The sequence below is a fragment of the Symsagittifera roscoffensis genome, chromosome 2 (genome assembly GCF_963678635.1).
Source record: "Symsagittifera roscoffensis chromosome 2, txSymRosc1.1, whole genome shotgun sequence".
Lineage (NCBI taxonomy): Eukaryota > Metazoa > Xenacoelomorpha > Acoela > Convolutidae > Symsagittifera > Symsagittifera roscoffensis.
The window spans coordinates 32,498,252-32,525,719 of record NC_087063.1 but is presented as its reverse complement, the minus strand read 5'-3'; the positions used below and the strand labels follow the sequence as shown (position 1 = coordinate 32,525,719).

Below are 27,468 nucleotides of genomic sequence, written 5' to 3'. Positions count from 1 at the left end.
ATAAATGATCGAACTAAAAAACGACATCAAAAATTAAAAAAAACCATAAAGATTTGACAAAAGCATTGTAGTAAAACTCAAAACGTTGCTGTGGTAATATGAATTTTGTTAATTTATTATTCTTGTTCAATTAACAAGCTTTTTAGAAGTTTCAGTAGCCTTCAGCATAAACTTAGTTAGCTGTTTTTTGCAGATAGATGGAAAAACACGCCAAAGAAAAAAATTTCACACGCCGAATTGAAAAAAAAATCGAAATAGATAACAGGCAATTAAAAAACACTCAATAAACGCAACGAAAGAGAAAAATTTTTGACTTGTTTTGTTTGAAAAAGTCTCACTTTTTGAACTTCGAAAATAAAGATCTCTATATGGGAAGGAAACACATTGGAAACAGATTTTTTTGCGGATAAGATCTTATAGGCGATGCAAAGAAAAAATTTTCTTGCGCACTTGGCTGCGCCGTTTACAAAAAAAACTCAATGAACGGTAACATGGATTAATCCAAGAAGATTTTGGTTGTACTGATGATTTGTGCCTGTGAAGCCACATGTATTTTTGCTATGGCAGTAAGCCTGATAAAACCAATTTTCGTAGAAAAGGTGTCAACAAAAGTTACTGAATATGTACCCATGTCTAAATACACTCAAGTTCTTGACAAAAGTGTAAATTTCAAGCCAACAAATCGTGGATTATCAAGTCGGGACAAATGATTAAACTAAAAAACGACATCAAAAATTTAAAAAAATCATAAAGATTTGACGAAAGCATTGTAGTAAAAGTCAAAACGTTGCTGTGATAATATGATTTTTGTTAATTTTTTTTTGTTCAAATTACATGCTTTTTAGAAGTTTCAGTAGCCTTCAGCATAAACTTAGTTAGCTGTTTTTTGCAGATAGATGGAAAAACACGCCAAAGGAAAAATTTCACACGCCGAGTCGAAAAAAAAATCGAAATAGACAACAGGCACATGAAAAACACTCAATAAACGCAACAAAAGAGAAAAAATTTTGACTTGTTTTGTTTGAAAAAGTCTCACTTTTTGAACTTCGAAACTAAAGATCTCTATATGAGAAGGAAACACATTGGAAACAGGTTGTTTTGCAGATAAGATCTTATAGGCGATGCAAATTAAAAATTTTCTTGCGCACTTGGCTGCGCCGTTTACAAAAAAAACTCAATGGACGGTAACATGGATTAATCCAAGAAGATTTTGGTTGTACTGATGATTTGTGCCTGTGAAGCCACATGTTTTTTTGCTATGGCAGTAAGCCTGATAAAACCAATTTTCGTAGAAAAGGTGTCAATAAAAGTTGCTGAATGTGTACCCATGTCTAAGTACACACAAGTTCTTGACTAAAGTGTAAATTTCAAGCCGACAAATCGTGGATTATCGAGTCGGGATAAATGATTGAACTAAAAAACGACATCAAAAATTAAAAAAAACCATAAAGATTTGACAAAAGCATTGTAGTAAAACTCAAAACCTTGCTGTGGTAATATGACTTTTGTTAATTTAATATTCTTGTTCAATTAACAAGCTTTTTAGAAGTTTCAGTAGCCTTCAGCATAAACTTAGTTAGCTGCTTTTTGCAGATAGATGGAAAAACACGCCAAAGAAAAAAATTTCACACGCCGAATCCAAAAAAAAAATCAAAATAGATAACAGGCAATTAAAAAACACTCAATAAACGCAACGAAAGAGAAAAATTTTTGACTTGTTTTGTTTGAAAAAGTCTCACTTTTTGAACTTTGAAAATAAAGATCTCTATATGAGAAGGAAACACATTGGAAACAGATTTTTTTGCAGATAAGATCTTATAGGCGATGCAAAGAAAAAATTTTCTTGCGCACTTGGCTGCGCCGTTTACAAAAAAAACTCAATGAACGGTAACATGGATTAATCCAAGAAGATTTTGGTTGTACTGATGATTTGTGCCTGTAAAGCCACATGTATTTTTGCTATGGCAGTAAGCCTGATAAAACCAATTTTCGTAGAAAAGGTGTCAACAAAAGTTACTGAATATGTACCCATGTCTAAATACACACAAGTTCTTGACAAAAGTGTAAATTTCAAGCCGGCAAATCGTGGATTATCAAGTCGGGACAAATGATAAAACTAAAAAACGATATCAAAAATTTAAAAAAAACCATTAAGACTTGACGAAAGCATTGTAGTAAAACTCAAAACGTTGCTGTGATAATATGACTTTTGTTAGTTTTTTTTGTTCAATTAACATGCTTTTTAGAAGTTTCAGTAGCCTTCAGCATAAACTTAGTTAGCTGCTTTTTGCAGATAGATGGAAAAACACGCCAAAGAAAAAATTTCACACGCCGAGTCGAAAAAAAAATCGAAATAGATAACAGGCACATGAAAAACACTCAATAAACGCAACGAAAGAGAAAAACTTTTGACTTGTTTTTTTGAAAAAGTCTCACTTTTTGAAATTCGAAATTAAGAATCTCTATATGAGAAGGAAACACATTGGAAACAGATTGTTTTGCAGATAAGATCTTATAGGCGATGCAAAGAAAAAATTTTCTTGCGCACTTGGCTGCGCCGTTTACAAAAAAAAAATCAATGAACGGTAACATGGATTAATCCAAGAAGATTTTTGTTCTACTGATGAATTGTGCATGTGAAGCCACATGTATTTTTGCTATGGCAGTAAGCCTGATAAAACCAATTTTTGTAGAAAACTTGTCAACAAAAGTTACTGAATATGTACCCATGTCTAAGTACACATAAGTTCTTGACAAAAGTGTAAATTTCAAGCCGACAAATCGTGGATTATCGAGTCGGGATAAATGATTGAACTAAAAAACGACATCAAAATTGAAAAAAAAACCAAAAAGATTTGACGTAAGCATTGTAGTAAAACTCAAAACGTTGCTGTGATAATATGACTTTTGATAATTTTTTTTTTGGTCAATTAACATGCTTTTTAGAAGTTTCAGTAGCCTTCAGCATAAACTTAGTTAGCTGCTTTTTGCAGATAGATGGAAAAACACGCCAAAGAAAAAATTTCACACGCCGAGTCGAAAAAAAAATCGAAATAGATAACAGGCAATTGAAAAACACTCAATAAACCCAACGAAAGAGAAAAACTTTTGACTTGTTTTGATTGAAAAAGTCTCATTTTTTGAACTTCAAAATTAAAGATCTCTATATGAGAAGGAAACACATTGGAAACAGATTGTTTTGCAGATAAGATCTTATAGGCGATGCAAAGAAAAAATTTTCTTGCGCACTTAGCTGCGCCGTTTACAAAAAAAAACTCAATGGACGGTAACATGGATTAATCCAAGAAGATTTTGGTTGTACTGATGATTTGTGCCTGTGAAGCCAGATGTATTTTTGCTATGGCAGTAAGCCTGATAAAACCAATTTTGGTAGAAAAGGTGTCAATAAAAGTTACTGAATGTGTACCCATGTCTAAGTACACACAAGTTCTTGACAAAAGTGTAAATTTCAAGCCAAAAAATCGTGGATTATCGAGTCGGGATAAATGATCGAACTAAAAAACGACATCAAAAATAAAAAAAAACCATAAAGATTTGACGTAAGAATTGTAGTAAAACTCAAAATGTTGCTGTGATATTATGACTTTTGTTAATTTTTTTTGTTCAATTAACATGCTTTTTAGAAGTTTCAGTAGCATTCAGCATAAACTTAGTTAGCTGCTTTTTGCAGATAGATGGAAAAATACGCCAAAGAAAAAATTTCACACGCCGAGTCGAAAAAAAAATCGAAATAGATAACAGGCAATTGAAAAACACTCAATAAACGCAAAGAAAGAGAAAAACTTTTGACTTGTTTTGATTGAAAAAATCTCACTTTTTCAACTTCGAAATTAAAGATCTCTATATGAGAAAGAAACACATTGGAAACAGATTGTTTTGCAGATAAGATCTTTTGGCGATGCAAAGAAAAAATTTTCTTGCGCACTTGGCTGCGCCGTTTACAAAAAAAACTCAATGAACGGCAACATGGATTAATCCAAGAAGATTTTGGTTGTACTGATGATTTGTGCCCGTGACGCCACATGTATTTTTGCTATGGCAGTAAGCCTGATAAAACCAATTTTCGTAGAAAAGTGTCAACAAAAGTTACTGAATATGTACCCATGTCTAAGTACATACAAGTTCTTGAGAAATGGGGAAATTTCAAGCCCACAAATTGTGGATTATCAAGTCCGGATAAAAGAACAAACTAAAAAAGGACTCAGTTCCTTTCAACCGATTAGGTAAGCTTTCAGGGATGAAATCCAAAACAAAAAACAAACTATTAGGATTTGACGTAAGCATTGTAGTAAAACTCAAAACGTTGGTGTGATTTATATGACTTTTGTTAATATAATTTTTTTTGTTCAACAAGTTTTTTTGAAATTTCATTAGCCTTCAGCATAAACTCAGTCAGCTGCTTTTTGCAGACAGATGGAAACAAATCGCCAGGACAAAAACTTTACACGCCAATTTGGAAAAAAATCAACATAGAAAACAGATAAATGAAAAACATACAATGAATGCAACGAAAAATAAAAAAATATTGACTTGTTTTCTTTGAAAAAGTCTCACTTTTTGAACCTCGAAGAAAAAAAAGATCTCCATTTGAGAAGGAAGGAAACACATTGGAAACAGATTTTTTGCAGATACGATTTTATAGCCGATGCAAAGAAAATTTTTTCTTGCGCACTTGGCTGCGCCGTTTACAAAAAAAACTCATTGAACAATATCTTGGATTAATCCAGGAAGATTTTGGTTGTACTGATGATTTGTGCCTGTGAAGACACATGTATATTTGCAATGGCAGCAAGCCTGATAAATCCATTTTTTGTAGAAAAGGTGTCAACAAAAGTTACTGAATATGTACCCATGTCTAAATAAACACAAGTTCTTGTCAAAGGTGTAAATTTCAAGCCGACAAATCGTGGATTATCAAGTCGGGATAAATGAGCAAACTAAAAAACGACTCGGTTCCTTTCAACAGATTAGGAAGTTTTCAAGGACGAAATCCATAAAAAAAAGTAACCATAAAGATTTGACTTAAGCATTGTAATAAAAGTCAAAACGTTGCTGTGATATTATGACTTTTTTTTGTTCAATTGACATGCTTTTTAGAAGTTTCAGTAGCATTCAGCATAAACTTAGTTAGCTGTTTTTTGCAGATAGATGGAAAAATACGCCAAAGAAAAAACTTTACACGCCGAGTCGGAAAAAAAATCGAAATAGATAACAGGCAATTGAAAAACACTCAATAAACGCAACGAAAAGAAAAACTTTTGACTTGTTTTGTTTGAAAAAGTCTCACTTTTTGAACTTCGAAAAAAAAGTAGTAAAACTCAAAACGTTGCTGTGATTTATATGACTTTTGTTAATATAATTTTTTTTGTTCAACATACTTTTTTGAAATTTGTTAGGGAAGTTTTCAAGATTAGGGAAGTTTTCAAGGATGAAATCAAAAACCAAAAAAATCTCTATATGAGAAAGAAACACACTGGAAACAGATTCTTTTGCAGATAAGATCTTATAGGCGATGCAAAGAAAAAAAATTTCTTGCGCACTTGGCTGCGCCGTTTACAAAAAAACTCAATGAACGGTACCATGGATTAATCCAAGAAGATTTTGGTTGTACTGATGATTTGTGCCTGTGAAGCCGCATGTATTTTTGCTATGGCAGTAAGCCTGATAAAACCAATTTTTGTAGAAAAGATGTCAATAAAAGTTACTGAATATGTACCCATGTCTAAATACACACAAGTTCTTGACAAAAGTGTAAATTTCAAGCCGATAAATCGTGGGTTATCAAGTCGGGATAAATGAGCAAACTAAAAAACGACTCAGTTCTTTTCAACAGATTAGGGAAGTTTTCAAGGAAGAAATCAAAAATAAAAAAAAACAAAGATTTGACGTAAGCATTGTAGTAAAACTCAAAACGTTGCTGTGATAATATGACTTTTATTAATTTAATTTTTTTTTGTTCAATTAACATGCTTTTTAGAAATTTCAGTAGCCATCAGCATAAACTTAGTCAGCTGCTTTTTGCAGATACATGAAAAAAACGCCAAGAAAAAAATTTTACACGCTGATTCGAAAAAAAATCAACAGAGCCAACAAACAATTGAAAAAAACTCAATTAATGCAACTGAAGAGAAAAAATTACTGACTTCTTTTGTTTGAAAAAGTCTCACTTTTTGAGCTTCGAAGAAAAAAAAGATCTCCATACAGCTCTTTGAATTTCTAGAATAATTTAAGCTAAATCTACAAGTACCTTACCACCATGTTTCCGTGGGGGATAACTAAAACTGTCAGGCGGCTCAGAGTTAAATTGCAAGATCATTGACCAGTAGAGCAAATTTTAGTTTTTAACATCAAAAAGGCTGTATATTAGAAAAGCGAAACCGGGGCTCAACACACTAAACGAACTAAAGAGCAGAAAGCTGACACTGAAGCTGTAGCTTCAAATCAAAAATATTTGCATAAACAAAAAAAATGGTTTAAAAATTGAAATATTGGCTTAAAGAACAAAATCTGATCAAAAGTTTTAAAGTGGGAAACTAGGAAAAAAAACTCTAAATGACGTTTTGGCGGGAGTTTTCGAAATTGATTGCATATTAGATGTTATGTAATAAATTAACTTTAATTATTAATATGTTTGTCATTTTGATTGTTTTTGATCATTTTGTAAGTACTAGTCACACCATGGACAAAATAAGTGCAAAATCAGAATTTGTTCAAGGTCATTTTTGAAAAATATTTGGGACAAAAGCTTCTAACTAAAACATCAAAATCCCACCGAAAGCCAAAATTGAAACTAATATTGCTAGAAAATTAACATTTCGTTGTACTATATACGATCTTCGAGAAAACTTAAGTTCAAACTTGAAAAAAAATTTCAAAGCTCAAGCCGTCGCTTAGGTCAGTTTTCGATTGTAACTTGTAATACAACGTCGTTTATGAAACCAAATGTAGTGGATGTACCTCCATCTCTGTTGACAAACGGCCGACATCTAGTTTTATGGATAACAGAGCATCAAATAAAAAGACGTGGTAGTTGGATAGCTTGTCGCAGAATGCTGTGGACAATCTAAGTTAATTTAATGGCAATAAACTGACAAAAGCAATGTAGTTGAGCAGATGTTTTCATTGGAGGCAATCCAAATAAGTAAACGCGAGCCCCAATTGAACACGATACGAGTACAGGAGCCAAAACTTTACGCTTGAAAACTTAGCTCGATTCCATTTCTTTTTGAATTAAAAGATATATAATTAGTAGAAGTAGTTCGACCGCAGATTTTGATTAAACAAGGTCGAGAAACTTGGGTATCGATTCGGAAGTGTTTTGGAGAACAAAACGAGTCCCGAAAAGCAATTTCTAGAAAAAATCGATTCAATATTATGTAATATTCTAAGATAATCATAGTTTTTAATCATTATAACATTTGATTTTAAAAATCCTTCACATTTCCAGTTCTTTGACTTTTAGGTGTACAGACCTCTTGATGTCAGTTGTAGCAAAACCTTCGTTCTATGGTTTAACAACATTTTTTGGATCGCATTTGCAGCGCCGAATTCTACAAACCAATTCACCACGCCAAAACTAAAAAGCAATTCACAACGCAAAAATTAAAAAGCACTTCACAACGCCAAAAATTCAAAAGTTAATCAGAGAGTCGGAAATGTTTATTCCAAATTTCAAACAGTTGATATAAAATTAATTGTCTGCGGTAAAATTCCTAGATTTTCGTCTAGTATTCGTTCAAGTTCCGTGTTCTTGCGTTAAAACTGCGTGGGAATTTACCGTTTTTTTACCCAAATATTTTTGAACAGTTTTCTTCGAAACTGGTAAGAGTTTTACATAGACGCATAGCAAATGACCAAAGCTACCCTTGTCTAAACTATCAATATTTGGTTTCAAACACTTAGAAAAAAATCTGGGTCTGGAAAGGCTAGAGGGTATGTAAAATTTTTCGTCCGTTTTAAACGAAATGTCCAAAATGGATTCTAAAAACGACATTTTAGGTCTAGGGAGTAAGCTCTTGAATTTTTGCTTAATTTTGTCTACTAGTGTATATTTCAAAGCTAAAGATGCACTAACAATGGGTCGAAACGTTTATTTGCAGATTTAATGTAATGTGAACGCCGCTTGCGTACTAGGCACAATAGTTGACAAAATTTTTTTCGACGAAACTTACTTGTAACACAATATATTTTTGTTAATATTTTCTCGTGTTGAAATACGTGTTTTTATTGAAGAAACGTAACGCGTATCGAGTTTGTTTTTAAACATATAAACACTAATCATCCCCTCTTGAACATTATTACTTCCATATCCAGAAAACTTTGAGGGTTTTGACTGAAAAATGTGTAAAGTGATTCCTGACTGTAACCTCGGTTACAATGATACTTTTGACCTTCTGATTATCCCAAAAAAAAGAAAATGTCTTTTTTTTAAATATTCAGTGTGAAAATTTCCTAGGTATTGACTACTTATGAAGAAATTTTCGCGTCATGAGTTCAAGCTTTTTTGCATTTTTTTTTCATTTCTTGAAATTTGTATTTGTCGGGAGACGGAAGTTTCCTTGTAAGTAAATTCCAATTATCATAAGCTGAATTAGTTTGGCGAAGATCCTTGCAAACTTATAAAGCCTGAGAACTGTCAACGCACTAAATAACTCTGACAAGTGCAAAAATTCGTATTCTGGGGAAATCAATTTTTACCCAGATTAAGGATAGAAACGGGGCAACCCGGAAATATCGTAAAAGTTGAAGATTCAGAGCAATCAGTTGGCTCATAAACCCTTCCTTGACAAAAATTTTCAATACTAGAGTCCTGTATTATCTCAGAAACTGCGAGATCAACTTTAAGTACAAATTTTAAAGCATCTATAGATAATTCGAGTTTTAAATTTAGATTAGACTCAATCTTTGTTCTATTCCCCGAAAAGACCTGTTGGGTTGATCATTCAGTGGCCCTTTACGACCGAGCAATTACGGTGGGTGATTTTGCAAATCAGTGTGTGTCCCATGATACATTTTTACCACTTTTAGCACGTTATAGGGGACTATATTTATGGAGCACATCAACAATTTTGTCAAAAAGACGAACTTCCTATTTGAGTGTCCACTTTATGGCTGAACACATATTCTGAGGCTTCTAGGCCTCCTTTATTGAAGACTTTTCTCGCCTCTGGATCTAGGTGATTATTTCGGGTTTCAACCAGTAGCTTGAGTTAGTTATTTCTTCCGCCTTTATCTGGGTGGCATAGAAGGCAAAGACTCTTAAATGCCTATCCACTGTTTCAGGCGGCGCCAGTTCCGGCAACAAAAAAATCAAGCATTCTGGGAGGGGCGCAAAAAGGACGCTGTGCGTCATATAAAGATCATAACTTGAACCAGTTTAGCACATGTCATGAATTATTTATGATGTTTGAGAACTGTCAACGCATTAAATATTTTTGACCTTTGCCAAACTAGTTCAAGTTCAGTGTCCATATCCAAGGATTTTGACGGGTCTGTTTATAACCCTGGTTCGGATGCCACTGAAGCGGAAGACTGAAAATTGACAAATAAAAAGACTTAATACATGATGGGTATCTTTCTCAACCGCTAGCTTTTGAGATTCAGGGCGCGGCCGGCCCCGGCAAAGGTTTTTTTTGAGCAAGCTTCGTAAGAACCTAAGCTTATGCACTGAGGAACTCAAAGCAGGCAGCTTTTTAAAACAGAGAATCTCCCTGGCAGTTCAGATTGCGAATGCCGCTTGCGTGCTCAGAACAATAATTGACAAAACAACTTTCGACGAAATTTTTTATGAGTTGCGTGTTCTTATTGAAGAAACGTAACATGTATCGAGTTTAATTGTAAGACATCAACACTTATCATCACCTTTTTTTTTGTCATCATCACTTCTATAATCGAGAAAATTCCAAGGATTTTGACTGGGATACGTTATGAAGGGACTACAACATCAGAAAACCCATATCAATAAAGAACAACCCTGGAATTGACATCAATACAAGACAAACCAGCGGTAATCAAATAAATATAGAAAAAAAACAAGAACAAAAAAAAGCCTATGAAAACTTCTGGAAGAGATCTAGCAGACTGTTAAACATCATCACAAAGAAATTAAACTACGAGATTAGCGAGGTGACGAAGCCAGTTTTAACAAAAATCTACTGGAAATTTTTTGAACAATATTTTGAAATAACTCATGCACATGGAGAATCATCTGCAATTTTGGCAATTGCGAAAATATAAGTGACCAAAACTGTGGGGTTCAAACCCTTGAGCCAAGAGCTCTAAAGACTGACCTACTACTACTTACTACTACTACTTACTACGTACTACTACTACCTACTACTACTAACTGTAACCTCGGTTACTATAATACTTTTGACCTTCTGATTATTAAAAAGTTTCAAGTTATGATCTTAACAATTTACTAACAAGGAAACTTCCGTTTCCCTACATAATTCTAGTGGTCAGAAGCTGCCTGACCTAGTTACCACTACAGTGATTCTGAAATATGGATAGGCCACTTCAGGTTTAATGATTTTATTACGTCATAGCCAAAGCTTGCATCATTTGTTTTGTCATCATTTAAGATCGAATTACAGATTTTCATGCTTCGTAGTGGTTAGATTTGCTCGAAAAATGTCAGTTTCTGTGAAATACACGAAGTTGTTCTACAACAATGAGTGGCATGAAGCCAAATCTGGGAAGACCTTTGAAACAGTCAATCCAGCTGATGGAACCAAACTAGCTGATATATGTGAGGCTGATAAAGCTGATGTGGACGTTGCTGTTGAACTTGCGAAGAAAGCGTTCCAAATTGGATCTGCCTGGAGATCAATTGATGCTTCCAAAAAAGGAATGCTGCTTCTGAAGTTGGCAGATCTATTTGAGCGGTGAGACCAATGATTTTCTGTCCTGTGTTTGTTCAAAAATGCACATGGAGAATAATATGCAGATGTGGAAACTGTAACATCACGAACAAGATAAAGCTAAACTGATGAGCTTGAATCTGGGTGCGAACCCTTGAGAACTGTCTCTAAATCTTTTACTACTACTACTACTACTACTACTACTACTACTACTACTAAAAGTTTACGCCGACATGCGGAAATCTTGCATAGAACCTTTAAACAAGGAAAGTTTTTATAAAAAGTCAAAGCAAGAGGTTGTCGGAGAATGTCAATTCAATCAGTCAGCTCTATTTATAGAGACATTGAGTACATGGCGGAGCTGGAAACGGCCGATTGCGGAAAATTGTTCCAGGATTCCAAGGACGACATCAAATTCACAGCTGGTGTCATCAGATACTACGCGGGTTGGTGTGACAAGATCTGTGGACAGAATATTCCCTGTGACGGCGACTACTTTGCCGTGACAAAAAAACAACCAGTTGGAGTCTGTGCTGCTATCACTCCATGGAACTACCCAATTGCCATGTTCACTCTGAAACTAGGCAAGAAGCTAATAGACTTTCTAGAATGTCATGGAAAGAATAGAACTGAAAGCACTTGATTGTTTCGGTGTAAACCTGCATATTCTCATTAAAGCTAGCTGAATTTTTCTCGTATTTTTCTAGCGCCTATCCTAGCCTGTGGCAATGTGTTCATTGGTAAACCAGCCGAGCAGACCCCTCTCACTGCTCTATACATAGCTGCCCTGTGCAAGGAGGCGGGCTTTCCTCCCGGAGTAGTGGCCATTTTACCTGGATACGGACCTACGGCGGGAGCTGCTTTAGCCAACAATATGGATGTATGTTCTTTGCTTTTTAACGGAAATTTCTGTACTTTTTTCTCAAAAATATAAATTTAGTTATGTTGCGAAAAATCACTTCAAATGTTGCCAAAAGTAATTTAACAATTATATTGCATGTTGTTAATGATTCATCAATTGTTTCACGTATTAATGAGGTCGTGCAGATTTGTTCGTTGTAAAATTTTAGCTCTCTGTTCTGCTGTTCTGACCATTTGAAAAATGTGGAGGAACTTTGTATTCGGGTGTTTTAGTATCTTTTTTTCTTTTTATTTTCCACACAAAATCAGGTACCACAAATAGTCTATATCTATTATATATTTAAATGCGGGCTCCACTATCTCGCCATGTTTGAGCTTTTTCAACGTATTATTTTTATGTTTAAGATATATCGTATATTGCAATGGTTGAGAATTTTTTTCGATTTTCCAATTTGATTTTAGTGGTTATTTTACCGAGTTTAAATTCAGCAGCCCAATATCGAATTACGGGTTGCGAATTTGGCCTCCAATTTTGAATGCCCGAATCATTTTAGTTGACAAGACAAGACGATTTTTGAGATTTTTTCAAAAGTTTTCAGAAATTTCAAATAATAAAATAATTTACAAGACTTGAAGTTCCCAACCCTGTAGTTGGGTGCTGTCAGAGTACTCCAAGGAGTTACAAATCTTGCCTCCAAATATGACTGTTCGGCTCTTTTTCCTTTTCCCCCCACCTGCAATTTTTTATACTTGAAGTTACTGTTCACTCTGTCCGATTGTCATGAAAATTGCCATGCAGACTAATTAGGCCATGACAAACATATTTGGTCTTCATAATTAACCTTGTAAAACAACTCGTTAGACCATAAAAATCATGTTTGAGTGAGGTGAGGGGAAAAGGAAAAAGAGCCGACTGTTCAGTTCAAATCCTTGTAGTTTTCGAGATATGATGTTTTTTTGTGATTTTTTCAAAAATTTTCAGAAAATTTTAATTATTTCTCAAAATTTGAAATTTCTAATCTTGTAGTTGGGTGCTATCAGAGTACTCGAAGGAGTTACAAATCTTGCCTCCAAATGTGACTGTTCAAATCCTTGTAGTTTTCGAGATATGACGTTTTTTTTGTGATTTTTTCAAAAAAATTTTCAGAAAACTTATATTAATTTTTTTTTCGTAAAATCTGAAATTGCCAACCCTGTAGTTGGGTTTTGTCTGTGTAATCTCAAAGATTACGAATCTTGCATCCAAATATGACGTCTCAATTCTTTGTAGTTTTCAAGATATGACGTTTTTTGTGATTTTTTCAAAAGTTTTCAGAAAACTTGAATTATTATTTTTTTAAAATCTGAAATTCCCAACCCTGTAGTTAGATCCTGTCAGAGTACTCTCAAAGATTGCGAATCTTGCCTCCAATCATGACTGCTCAATTCTCTGTAGTTTTCGAGATATGACGTTTTTTGTGATTTTTTCCAAAATGTTCAGAAAACTTCAGAAACTTTAAATTTATTATTTTTCAAAATTTGAAATTTCCAACGCTATAATTCAGTGTTGTCAGTGTACTCTAAAGACTTGCAAATCTTGCCACCTGCGACTGCTCAAATGCTTTTAGTTTCTGAGATGTGACGTTTTTTGATTTTCAAAATTTCCAGAAGAACTTATCTACAAAGAAATTCAAAAAATTTGAAACTACAAACTTGATGAAGATACAACCTTATTGTCAGCGTACATCTAGGCGTCTCAAATCTTGCCTATTAATATGAATGCTCAAATCCTTTTAGTTTCCGAGATAAGATGTTTTTTTTCAAATTTTTTTCAATTTTTTTTCGGGAAACTTAAGTTTAAATAAATTCACAAAATTTTGGATTCGCAACCCTATAGTAGGGTGCTCTCAGGGACTCTCAGTGCTTTCAAATCTGGATTTTAAATTTCTCCAGAGGCCCATTAAATTTTCGAGATGACGCTTTTAAAATGTGAAATTAAAAAAATTTAAAAGTTCGAAATTACCAACCCTGTAATTGGGTGCAATCAGAGTTCACTGAAAGTTTGCAGATGTTGTTTCCAATATATGCGGTTTTTCATGAGCTGTCGAAAAATTTCGAAGCACCGAAGGTGCGTTAAACGCTGGTATTATTTAATTGAGCTAGACATTTCCAGCCATGTTTTAGAGTTCCCTATGTTGACATGTTTCAGGGCTTTTAACATGTTTTATCTATCATTTTGCCTTCTTTTTTTATCTATCTATTTATCTATCTCAATGATCTATCTTTTTGTCTATCTTTTTTTTTCTATCATTGGTATCTATCAAATTTTTCTTTCTTGAAATTTTTTATCTATATTTTTGTCTCACTTTTTTATCTATATTTTTTAGTTTTTATAGAGTAAGAGAATTCACGTATAAAATGCGAAAACCAAAAAATACTTGCTTTGAGCTTCCTTATTGTAAAACTAAAACAACAAGCCATTTAATTTTGAATAGAGGTACTAAATGATTAAATATTCTTTTGGAAAATTGTACAACGGGAAAACGGACAATTAACGCATAAGTAGTAGTAGTCCTAGGAAAATTTGAAGGCGTTACACTTCATAATAGGTCTTTAAACGAACTAACCTAGATCTTGAATTTTCTCTAAGTTATCATTTTCTTTACAATTTTTGTTAAAATTGTTTTTTTCTTAAAAACAATGAAATGAGGAACAATGTACAATCTAATATCTGAATAAAAGTATGCATAAATTTTTTGATTTATAACTGTTACAAGACATCAATTTCAAGACAAGTTGCGTACTTAGCTAACTGCCTATTTTGTTTTTGAATTTTAATGTGCGACCCATTGCGGGGCTTATAACATTGTTTGACCGTAAATATATCGAGTTTTAGCAGGTGATGCAAGCAGCGTCTCTGTCAGCAATCAGACTTTCAAATACGCCGGTTTCGATGACGCTAATTAATTTTGCTGGTACAGCAGATTTTTTTTGTTAAGTAAGCTATATGATAATTGCAAATGAGTAGGAACCGTTTTACCGCCAAACCTTTTCAATGCGATATTTTTTGATAGCTGTAATGTCGATGCGCAATCTCTTGTCACGAGCGAGAGAATCACTGAAAAATGCGGTTTTGATATCCAAACTGCTGATTTTCCAACTGTGATTACTGGCTACGGAGAAAAACAGCTTGATAGTTTGTCGAGAAACTATTGGGAAATGTTTTGATCCATGAAACCACGTGAAACTACTCGGCGCCCCAAAGCGCGATCTTCGGTTGTCTTCAAGATCAGTACCCAACGTTTGTCAATTGTCGTTTGGCCTGTATTCTTCACTGGTGCAAAAACAGAAAGCTCTTTCCATGAAGTCAGTTCGCCGGTAAACTTAACGTCACTAGGCTCTAAAACGCCGAAACACTTCCCTCATCTATGACGTTGAAATCAGTATTTTGATAAAATTTACTCATCCAATCTCTTGCCTGTAAAGTCTTCTGGCACCTGATAAGCTACATTTTATTAGGTTTTCCGTTTACCATTTGCCTTTCCTGCTCGATTTTCTATTTTCCGGCGAAATCTTCTTTGCCATTTTCTATAATTACTGTGATCTTCACTGTGGCACTCTTTTTTATTACTTTAGCTGCTGTTACGTCGATCTTCTGTCTTTCCTGAAACTGTGGCAGAGTTTCATTGGAAAATTGTGCTTCAGAGGGTTTTGTTACTGGGCAAGTTCTTTCCGTTGAGCCAAAAATAGTGTTCTGACCTTGCGAAGAACTTCGCTATCTGTTTGTTGGTTTCAGCTGCACTGTTCTGTGCAGTTGACTCTATCGTGTCAGGCAGATAGTCATTCTCGTCCACCAATTTGTTCTATTGGGATCCACGAATAACTGACTCCGTCCCAAGCACAGCATGTGGCTCGAATTTGTCAGAAATCATCATCAATCAACGTGGCAGATAGGTCCGGCTCGTATTTTTTAGTACTTGTCCGCCATTTCTAACAGGTTTCAGATTCATGTTTCCTGTTACGAACGTTGTGCCTCAGAGCTCTGCGAATACGCTCGATTATCTCATTCTAGATAAAGGACTTCCGAGCTTTCCCAAGCGCGCCAATCCTTGCAGCAACATAATGAGACATTGTTTCAATTTCAAGGGCTGGCAGAATCGCATCCAAGTTGCCAGAAAAGTCTGGATTTGAGCCGATTGCTATCTGCGCAGCGGTAAAATCAGATACTTAATGAAGATTGTTGTGAGAAGCACAAGCAACTACAAAATCGTGCCAGAGTCGAGATTAACATGTTCTACTTGAACTTTAGAAAAGCATAATTATAAAACTAGGTCATTTTTTTCATAAATTCTATTGCTAAATGGCGAATGCGCGTAGAACCTCGTTGTCAAGATCTCTACCAGAACTACCTCCTTTGCTGGCCCATGTATACAACTACAGTATTGTACAGCATGATTACCACACTTTCTTCTCCAATCGCTCCGATGCCAACAAACATCTGTCGCAAAACTTTTACTTCGCCATAGTTTAGCCAAGTAACAGCGGACAAAAGTGTTTGTCTGTGATTACTGCAAGTCGGCTGTTTCCAGCAGTTGTCATCCCTGAATCTCATGTGGTAACACAAGATTATGACTTTTAACTTATTATAATGTTTTTCAATCTCAACCAGGAATTTGGACATCGATAAGTTTCCTCTGTGTCTGTGGAATACTTCAAAACTCCAGGCACTGGATAGGCTTCGTCGTCGCTCCAGTTAAGCCTCGTATGAGGCCTTGGTGCACTCCTCTGTACAAGCCTATCCGGAAGAACAGCTAGTCGTCCCTCGAATGGGCACATCAGCTGATGACCTTCAAGGCGTTGAACATATCCTTGGCGAGTTCTTGTATCTTCTCTGGGGCTGGGTGTAGTCCGTCTTCCGAGAGCATCCCCAATTGTGAATCGCTTGGTTTGGTGAAACTGGATGCCTTTCCTATTTGCCAGCTTCTGGTATGCGTTGTTCAGTGCTTTCACCTCCTCTTTCTTGCTGAGTCTCCCGGGCAACTGAACAAGCACCAGTTTGAAATCGTTTCTCAGGTACTCGTCGATGAGTTTTCCATGTCTATCACAATCTCCTCGACATTTCCGCTGGTTCCGTCTTTCCGCACCAAATCGTTGGTGCCTCCGGCGATGGCGAGTGCCCCAACGCCCCATCTCTTGAAATCCTCTCTTATGGCTGGTGTCATTAGTGTTTTCAAATTCCCACCAGGGCAACTCGTCACTAGCGTGTCTTTCAAGTGCACTCCATGATGATGAGCCCAGAACTCCGCAGGTGTATGTCTTCTTTTCCTCCTACGCTGTCAGCGTTCTGTATGGTTTGCTCTTCTCCTCGACAATGATATTGTTGTCCCTCAATTTCTTGGTCACTGTCGCCTTGCGTTGGAACTTCTTGGAGCTGCATGGTTGCATATTCATCTGAAATTAGTAGCTAGTGAGGTCGGCCCTCGAATGGGCACATTACAAACTACTACTGAGACGCTAAACAATAGAAGAGGGTGTTCAGGTGAAACGTTACATTAGTGAGGTTGTCCCTCGAATCGGCCCGTTAGACTAATATAATCTACAGATGGCACAAAAATTGCGGTTCCAAGAGGCTGATCACATTCCAGGGTGCAAGAGCCTCTCGTGTTTGGCCAAGTTGTTACTCGTAATCAGGCGGCCACACGTGGGACACGGCTTTCTGGGTCTCAAATTCGTAAATCTTCCCGTTTCCACTCCTTGGTATAAGTTGCCACACGCTTTCACGTGGTTCGCAAGCTGTGCTCTCTCTGCGAAAGTGGCTTGGCACTTTTTGCACATATGTGGGCGGTCGGTAAGTCGGTGGGCTTTCCGTTCATGTTGAACTAAACCCGATTTGGACTTGCACATTCTTTGGCATCCCTCTACACTGCACATCAAGGTATCATGTCGCGTTGTTTGCGCTCTTTCGGGTCTAGGATCCTGTCTTTTCCTTGTCGACATGGCTTTCTCCCACTCTAGCATGGCGGCTCTTCTCGCCCTCAGCATTTTTTTCCAATTTATCCGTGATTGAGCTAGGTTTCCGGCATTGGTCCAGTCTTGCCCGCACTCTCTGAGGAGGCGTCGCCAGTATGCGATAAGCCCACCTCTGAGCATGCCGGTTGGCCTCCTTGTTTCCATCCACCTGCCTAGTACGACTCGTTTGGTTATTCGGGTGTTTGGCATTCGTAGGATGTGGCCTATTCGTTTTAGGGCTCTGCCTTCTACTTTCGTTCGTACAGATGTTACCGCCAGTTCTTCCCTGATCTTGTACATATTTGTCCCGGTTGCTTCCATTCGTTTTAAAACTCTTCCGTCTCCATTGTTCCAAACCGATCCATAGCCTTTGTCGACCATGCTCTGCAATCTGGCTAAATCAGATGGCGCCCAAGCCCTAGCTTGGCTGTCGAAGAGCATAGTGGACTCGACCATTGCCTGCAGAATTCGGCTTCGTGTTCTTCTACTTAGTTTGGATTTCCAAAACCAGCGTCTGACCTTTGAACATGACGTGAACCCTCTCTTTATCCTTGCAGCCCTGTCGTCTTTTTTGCCTAGGAGAGTTCCTAGGATCCTGGTCTTGTCTGCTTCTTTCGTTCCGAAAGTGACGAATTCCTCTTTCCCGTCGTGACACTTCTCTTCGAAATTGAGAATGCTCTTCTTTATCACTTCTTTTCCTTCCCTCAGTTCTTCTGTCCATCCAATGATCGTCGAGTCATCAGCGAAAAGCAAGTCTTCAATCATGAATTCTTCTTTTGCCGAGCTTCTCAACGTTGCGGCTGGATCTAAGGCTGGAAAGCTATTGTTGGGGACCCAACCCCACTTGAGACCACACTCTAGACCCTGCTTCTCGGCTTCCGTTCGTCGTTCCTGGCTGGCTAGTCTCATTGCTTCTGCGTGATAGATGTTAATTAAGATCGGAGACGTCGCACAGCCCTCCCTCAACCCTCTCAACGGCAGCCATTCTTAACCCTTCTTTAACTTTGAATATGGTCCCTTCGTGTAAACCTTTCAACACTGCTAGTGTTTCTCGCTGCATGCCTAGGTTGCCTAGTATCTCCCACAGCAGTGGACGTTTTACACGGGGGTACGCCTTCGTAATGTTCAGCAGTACCGCACCCGGCCTGTTGTCTGTGTTCACTTCGTTTCGGCCCATCACTCTCCGCGCTTCCTTGTCTAATCGAATTAGGATCTGTGTGGAGTCGCATGTAGATCGTCCCTCTCTGAATCCGTTTTGGTTCTCTCCCAGGACTTCGATTGTTTCTGCCCATTCCCGGATTCTTGTGGCGTATATTCTTGCAACTATTCTGCTGATGAGGGGGAGGAGGCAAACTCCACGGTAGTTATCAAGCTTGTTTCGGTCTTTCTTGTGCAGTGGTATCACCCAGCCTTCTCTTGTGTCCTCTTGCCATTCCCGCGGGGGAATTTTGACGTGTCGGATGATCGTTTCATATACCTTCTTCTTGGATTTCTGTGTCAAGGCCTTTACAGCGGCCACCCTCACTCCGTCATTGCCTGCCGCGCCGTCTTTCATCTTCAGCAGCTGTTCTTCAAACTCGTCGTATGTGATTTCCCTTTCCATGTTGACAGCCGCTTGTGCTGATCGTGGATCGGTCCGCTTCGGGGTGCTCCTTGCAGTTTTCATGAGCTCCACAATATCTCGCTCATTGTGGTGTTCAGAGACTTTCATGAAGTGGCACTTGAACTCCCCCGGTGTGAAAAGTTCTTCTTGCACAGTTTGCAAGTCTCTCGTTCCGATCTTCCTCAGCGTCTTGTAGATCGTCCCGATTTCACCTTTCCTCTCAGCGGTTTCGGTCTCCTGCACTTTTTCTAACCACCACTCTTCTTCCCATTTTTTCTTGGCGAGCTTGTACAGTTTCCGAACTTGTTTCCTGAAAACGGTCCATCGGTGTTTTCCCTCTTGCGTGCTGGCTTCTTTAGCTCTCTTAATCAGCGTCGTGATCTTCTCTTTGAACCCTTTTATCTCGCGCTCATGTCGGTCAAGCCATGGGCTCAGGGCCACTTTCCCTTTCGTGCCACAGACACGTTTGCCTGCTTTGGCTATCCCCGCTATTAGTTCGGTCCATCTTCCCCCACTCTGTTTCTCCGTTTCTCTTTCAGTTTCAGATTGGAACTTGGCGCGCGTGATGGGGTCCTTGAGCGCTTCCCAGTTCGTGTTGTTCTTTTGGGCCCTTGGTTGTCTTCTCGGCGTTGGCCTCTGTAACCATCCCGTCAGAGATTTTGGCCAATGATCCGATAGGCTTCTGGCTGTGGTCACGGTGTTAACACTCTTCAGACATTTGCTGCGGTTTTTCTGTCTGACGAGGAAGCCGTCAATCTCATGCCATGAATTTCGTGACGGACATTGCCAAGTACCTCTGAGGTTGTGTTCAAAAAAAGAGTTCCCCCATGCTAGTCCCTGCTCATGGCACCAGTTTAAGAGGTCGTGTCCGGCGGGGTTCGTTCGACCTAGGCCATGTGGACCAGCTGCTTGGTCCTCTTCCCGATCTGTTGTCTCGCCGATCGACGCGTTGAAATCTCCACCGATGATAAGATCATTTTGTTGTTTGCACTGCATGATCTGGGAGTTCAGTTCTTCTCTGTACGCACTAATGACCGCTAAGTCCCCGCTCCAAAGAGGCTGGTATGTGGCAATTAGCGTAACGTTGTTGACTGTGACTGCCGTGCTCCGGTTGCCTTGCGAGGCTCTGTTGCCTTGTTTGCGCCAATCCGTAGCCCAGGAGTCTCTGAGAAACACATCACTTAGGCATCATTTGGACATCGATAAGTTTCCTCTGTGTCTGTGGAATACTTCAAAATTCCAGGCACTGGATAGGCTTCGTAGGCACTGTCAACCGGTTCTTCTTGAAGTTTTCATTTAAAGTTCTAAGCAAATTGGTCATTCCATCTTCATGATCAAACTGTTCAAGTGAAACTGTCGGCACTTCTCTGTACTTTCCTATCATAGATAAAGCAACGGCTAAAGCTTGTTCTTTCTGCTTTCTCTTCAATTATAAGTATCCAAATTTCCACTTTAGCACGCCAGTTGTAATCAACTGCGTCCGCAAGAATTGGAGGGTTTTGGTAAGAGGTCAGTTCAACTACTTCCTGCTACCATTTGTTGAATTTATTTGCAATATATTAAATTAAGGCACAACGGACAATGCCATATCTGAAATAAAGATAAACATAGTTTTAATTAATTACATCCGTTACAAGACCTCAGCTAAAAGACCTAACCCAGACCTTAAATCCATAATTTGAAAACCTCGCCACCTGGCTAACAAACAGAAATCTATCACTCTCAAAAGATAAATCTACTACATCTATCTTTTCAACTTGAATTCAACCTAAAACCAAATGTCATTGTCGACGGCTCCCAGCTACCTGCCAACCGAAACCCATAAATTCTAGGCGTTACATTCGACAACCAACTTAACTTAAACGAACACTGTAATAAGGTCTGTGATAAGCTTGCCGGCACTAATTGGGGTTGCTCCAAAGAAACACTCACTGTTACTTACAAGGCAATTGGGAGGAGTCTACTGAACTACGCATCATCACCCATTTGGACCCTAACCTACACAGTAACTCGACACTAACCTACACACTAACTGGCAACGTCTGCAAAACAATGCACAAAGTTAAGCAAAACAATGCTCAAAGTTAAACCAAAATAATGCACAAGAACAACCAGTAGCTGCGTAAAAATGAGCTCTATCACGCATTAACACGTAGCTGTCCTTTGATTTTCTTGTAAGTTCGATTCAGTTTCATTTGTAAAAAGGACGGAAAATTTTGTTGTCGAATAACAAAAGTTCATATGACGCGATAATTATGAGTGATTCTTAGTTTCAAAAATTGATGAAATTTGGTTTTGAAAATTCCCAGATAAATATAATTAATGAAAATATTTATCCGTTTTCTCCAATTGGGTTTGTTTTTATCACAAAACTGTCAATGAATAAAGATTTAGAATTTGTAAGAGCTCAAAGATGATATATATTATTCGGAAACTTTAAGGTAGAAATTGTAAATGGTCTTAAAGGTAAAAGTCCTAAGCGTAAGACGGCATGTTTTCACGCGACGTCAGTGTTTGTTTAATATGAAGAATCAAGGACGCGATTTAAGCTCTGGGGAATAACCTACAACTATTTGGTTTACTCATTCAACAATTTTAGCTTGGGCTGCATTCAGTTGATTTAAGTTTCTGTACGTCCTCTCTGATAATTACACTCGACTTGATTGAAAGTGGGAAAAAAGAAGGTATTACCGCCTAGCAGCGGACCTATTGATTTGGTTAATTTTTGCCACCAAGAACATTTTACTTATATTTATATTAATATTAGCCTGAGGCATTTATGACTGCGATCTGGAATTGAACAACACTATTTAAAAAAATCGTTTTGGGCTAATACTGGAATTGACTGAAGATTATGGCGTTGACTTTTGACAAGTTAGACTAAATAACAACAGAATTGGGAAAAAAAGTCTGAAAAGAACACAACAGAAAAAAGAGAGACAAAAACTTGATACAATTCTCGATCGAACAAGAACTGCTCAGAAATTTGCAGCAATAAAACTTACTAGCAAAGACAAGAAAACATTATTTTATTTTATTTATATTCCGCTTAATTATATTATAATCTCATTGTGTACTTCCCAAATTAATAAAAAGTATACTATTTAATCGGGACTCAATTTTTATTAATCTTGATTGGAAACTCATAACAGTAAAATCAAATTGTAATTCCGCATCAGAAAATATTCCTGAAAAATATTACCTCTAATTAAAAAAATTAGGCTACAAAGTCTAGTGGCATTTGGTCACACTGAAAGATAGGTCTTAAAAGATGGAGCAAAGTTTTCATTTAAATTAGTTGTTATTCTAAATTCCATGAACAAAGAATTTGTTTTTCAACCTAAGTTGGAAATAAAAGTGCTATTTTTGGCGGCTTTTTTGAATCGGTAGGCTGCGGTAGCAGTATAGTTTGATATGTGCTTTGACCTTTGATTAGTAAAAAGCTAACACAGCTGATGCATTTTTAATTCCTTAAATGAACCGAAAAAAGTTCTTTGTTTCAAACAGCAGTACAATGATAAAAAGCTCGATTTCAGAAAGTTTTGAAAAGCATAATTTATACAGGATTTGGCTTTATGCTTTCCAATTTAATGCATGCAAAATTTTGTCTTTTCTGTATTTGGTGCTACTTTTGCCACATCAAATTGGTAATTTATTAGCATATGTAGCTGTGTTATTGGTGTCTAGTTTTTGGGAAATTTAAGCGTCCGTGGCTTAGTGGTTAGTGCGTGAGACTCAAATTTGCTAGATCGCAGATTCGAAGCGGAGACATAGCCGAGTTTTTGCTTATTCGAGGCTGATTTCTACTTATTCTTTTTTTTTCATTTGATAGAGCTGCTTTTGTTCTCGCAAGTGTTTGCGAAGCGCAGCTTCGCCTCAGTGTGAAAATTGTTCAGCAAACCTCGGCAAAAGTTCAATTCAATTCTTTGCTTAAAAAGCAAACTCAACTATCGAACAGCAAACGTGTAGATGTCACGAAAGACGTGATCGAGTTCTAATTTCGAAAGTGGATTTCAACTTTTAGATTTCTCAGCGAAATAAAGTTTTAAAATATTGATTTGGGCTATTGTTTTGCTATGTTTGCGTGAAAGGAATTTGCCCTTTCTAGCAAGTTGGAAATAGCCTTTGTTGCTTTAGTGTTTTTGGTTTTGTTTTTCTTATTCAAAAACAATAGTTCGCACGATGTACGATGGTTGTCCAGCTATCATTAGTAGTATTCGAAATCTACAGACGGCGTCACGAAAATTCAATATTTATCTGCAAAAAAGTCGGAACAATAAACGTTAGTTTGGCAGTACATAAAATCATGTTAGAATACTAAGGGTCAAAGTGCATTTAGTTCATTGTGAAATCATCTAATCTCAGATAAATATTTGTAGAACAATTCGTGGCAATTTTGTCGAAGAATTCGAATTTTGCAAAAAACAAAAGGTTTCATGTGAATGAATTGGGCCTGCAAATTGAGTTTGATGCGAAATTTTGATAATATGATTCTTTTCAGGTGAACAAAATAACTTTCACGGGATCCACAGAAGTGGGCAAACTGATCATGAAAGCCTCGGGCGACTCCAACTTGAAACGAGTGACACTTGAACTGGGCGGTAAAAGTCCCAACATCATTTTTTCCGATTATGACAATTTAGAATACGCAGCTAGTGTAGCGCAGGAAGCAGCTATGACGAACATGGGTCAATGTTGTTGTGCGGGAACGCGGACTTTCGTCCAAGAAGGAATTTATGATAAATTTGTGGAAATTTCGAAGATGTTGGCCGAAACCAGAACTGTGGGGAGTCCAATGAACGATGACTCTCAGCATGGACCTCAGATTGACAGCGAGCAGAAAGGGAAGATTCTCGACTTGATTGAAAGTGGGAAGAAAGAGGGAGCCAAGGTTTGATTTGTATAAGTTGTTATTCTAAACTATATGCACAAAGAAACTATTCAGTGATGAACAAACTTTAAGGCAAACAAATTCGTGAAAAAGTAATGATATCTTTTCAAATTACAAAATGATGATCAAGAAAAGTTTCCTGAGGATAATACGTTCATAGAATCTCAGAACCGCCCTAAATTTAGGTGTTCCAGTTGCATGCCAGGAGTAGGCGACCGACTCGGCCCCCATTCTGGTTGAAAAGTTCTATGTCAAAACATTGCAAGAAAAGCTTGTAATGGCATTTTCCTTTTAAAAAAATCGGCTGCGCTGCTGAAACTGTTTGCCAAATTATCAAAGTAGATTATCGAATTTTTACCCTTAGTAGCCTTTTAACTTTTATAGTTGAGGTAAGTCTAATTTGAGAAAGTGCCACTGGTTAGTCAAGGCTGAGATTGTGAGTTTGATAAGCAGTTAGTCTTTTGCTGTCTTTTCAGGTTGTGTTCGGTGGCAAATCTATGGATCAGTCTGGATTTTGGGTGGAGCCAACTGTGTTTGCAGATGTGGAGGACGGAATGAGGATAGCCAAGGAGGAGATATTCGGACCAGTCCAGTCCATATTCAAGTTCAAGACCCTGGACGAAGTGGTAAAGAGGGCCAATGACACTCAATACGGACTGGGTGGTGCTGTTTTTACGAAAGATATTGACAAGGTGAAACACTCAATTCGCAAAAATGACGAGTTCTTAAATGCTATAATTTGGACTGTTTTCATGAGGATATTGGTTACCTTTTATCAATTGAATTTGTACTGTTGTATTGACTGATAGATGTAAAAGACAATCTTATTGATTGAGTGTTATTGAACGACGTGAGGACGCTTACTTAGGTCGTATGTTTTTCTTTCAGGAAAATCTTTCAAGTTTTCCACGCATAAATTTATTCGGTTTTCAATTGAAATTGATTTGCTAAAAGGAAGGCAAATTTGGTGCCGGACATCAAGCCGACGGGACTTTTAGCCGAATCGTAAAATTAGGGACTTCAAGCCGAATAGTTCATTAAAAAGTCGTGAAATATGATTAATTTGAAAACTTTTTGAAGAACTTCCGAATTTCATGATCTTTCTTCACTGGTTATTGGCGTTTTCATAAAATTTAAGCCTCCAAATGATGTTTAGAAAAGTTGAAAAGTAAAACATGGTTGCAGGCATTTTTCATGTTTATAATTTATGCATTTAAAAAACCTGCTGATGTTATTAATGGATGCCAAACAGAAGTGGTGCATTGGAATGAATAACGCTTATTATGGACTAAACATGCCCAAATTTTTGAAAAGCAACGTTTTACAGATGATAAAATAGTGTTTTGAGGTGCTTGTAAAATTTTAATTTCGGCTTAAAGTCCCGTCGGCCTGTTGTCCTAGACCCGGCAAATTAACTTCCTGTAACAAATTGCAAGTGGTGCTGAAGATGTGAAAACTTTTGTTTCAAATTTCAAGATTTTATGGTGGAAAAAATTGTATTGATCCAGTTTTCTCAAATAAGATAAGTTTTATAAAGATTCGGTAATGTAGTGAAGACTCTTATATAGGTCGTGGTGTTTTTTTTTCAGCTAAAAGCCTTAAAATTTGTTCACGCTTAAATTTCAATTTTCACTTAAGTCTTCTCAAGTTAAGCTATTTTTATCAAAAAGGTGTCAATCATAATTTATTTTTGAAATTCAAAGAGCTTTAAGACCATATAGTATTTATTTTGAAGTTAAAAAAACACGTCAGTTTTTTTCTGTTTCCCTTGCGTTCATTGCCTTTTTTCCAACTGGCTGTTGGCTATATTCAAAACATTTCAAGGTTCTTTTTTTGCTTTAAAACTGTTCAAAAATAAGACTTTACAAACTAGCTGATGGCTGTGTTAATAAAGTTTCTTATTGTTGGAAATATCAAATTGCGGTAGAAAAAAGTGGTCCAAAAGTGCCATATTTGGTGCCGATTTTGACCTTTTTGTCCTTCTTTTCTTTTCTGAGAGCAAGTGTTCTTGGCTTAAATTTAGTTGTGGTAACATTTTTGTTTTCGTCGAAGTGCCGGCCCCAGTAAAAAAATTCTGAGCGCTTTTTAACGCTTATGAAGGTGATTCAATTCGTTCTCTCCCAAATGTACATCAGGAAGACGAACGTAAATAGTTTTTTTTGACTTGTTCGCTTCCTTTTCCTGTTCTATCCACTTGCTTGCTAAGATATGTTAATCCACTTGCTTGCTAAGATATGTTAGTGTGTATTGCAAGTTTCTGCGCGTTCGCTTGATGATTTATATTAATAGTGAAATATTTAGGCGTACACTGTGGCTAGCAGCATCGATGCTGGAACTGTATGGATTAACTGCTACAATGCAGGAGAAGCAAACACACCCTTTGGTGGTTTCAAGATGTCCGGAATAGGACGAGAATACGGAGAAGAGTCTCTGAACAATTACTTGGAAACAAAAACTGTCATTTTGAAAGTGCCCCAGAAGATTAACTGAGTTGCACGTAGACACGTATCATTGAAACTTTATCCAAATAGTGAAACTCAAACTATATGACATATTGATTTAAAGCAGAAAAAGGTGTGTGCTACCTTTGAAATGTATCATGATGGAATCATTCTTAATTGCTATGAAGAATCAGCTCTTTACGTTTCTTCTTCGATAGTCAGGATAATCATCTGTTTAAGGGTGGTCACGGAGAAGGCTAATAAATCTATACGCGACTTTCAATGAGTTTTGAGAAGCATCATTACGTTAAGGTAGGCATAATTTAAGCGGCAAATTTCTCACATTGATTGAATGTGTTGCCTACGAATTGAGATTTTAAAGATCGACTCGAGTCTCGAGTAGCAGCAAAAACTTTTGTCTAGGTCCTTTCGGATTTTAATTGAGAAATCGGTGACGTACTGTGATCTCTGCTCGTTGCCTGAGATCAAAGCAGGCAATCACAGCCGAAAAAAAACGTACCACCATCCAAAAAGTCATTTCGGCACTATTTGAGGGCAATCAATTCACGTCGACTAATCCAATCTTAAATAGTAAATTTTGATTGCAGTACACTCTCTGAAAAACTTCAATTTTGTTACTATTGGGACCAGATTTATTTGCAAAGGAATCATGTGGGCGAATTTGTTGGTGCGTAACGTGAGAGATTGATGTCTTACCTTATCATCGTAAGTTTATAGATCTGATTACTAAATTTTTTTAACTCTTTGGAATGAATGGTTGAACTTCAGAGGTGAACCGCA

General features: G+C 37.1%; 2 protein-coding genes across 2 annotated transcripts in view; one reads left to right on the top strand and one right to left on the bottom strand.

Moving 5' to 3' along the window:
* The window catches only part of LOC134838937 (kalirin-like), a 364,473-nt gene that overhangs the window by 209,161 nt on the left and 127,844 nt on the right, over nt 1–27,468 (bottom strand). The window lies entirely within an intron of this gene.
* On the top strand, nt 10,524–26,872 carry LOC134838843 (aldehyde dehydrogenase 1A1-like). Its single transcript, XM_063854127.1, has 6 exons — nt 10,524–10,907; nt 11,223–11,467; nt 11,591–11,763; nt 23,837–24,226; nt 24,703–24,918; nt 26,528–26,872. The coding sequence occupies exons 1-6, from the start codon at nt 10,549–10,551 to the stop codon at nt 26,714–26,716; spliced, it is 1,572 nt and encodes a 523-aa protein (XP_063710197.1). The 5' UTR covers nt 10,524–10,548; the 3' UTR covers nt 26,717–26,872.

Excerpts from the sequence above, each read along its gene's own strand:
- LOC134838843 (XM_063854127.1), top strand. The coding sequence starts at position 10,549 with ATGATTTTATTACGTCATAGCCAAAGCTTGCATCATTTGTTTTGTCAT. Across the intron at positions 11,764-23,836 it reads CTTTAGCCAACAATATGGAT|GTGAACAAAATAACTTTCAC; the intron begins GTATGTTCTTTG and ends GATTCTTTTCAG. Across the intron at positions 24,919-26,527 it reads TTACGAAAGATATTGACAAG|GCGTACACTGTGGCTAGCAG; the intron begins GTGAAACACTCA and ends TGAAATATTTAG.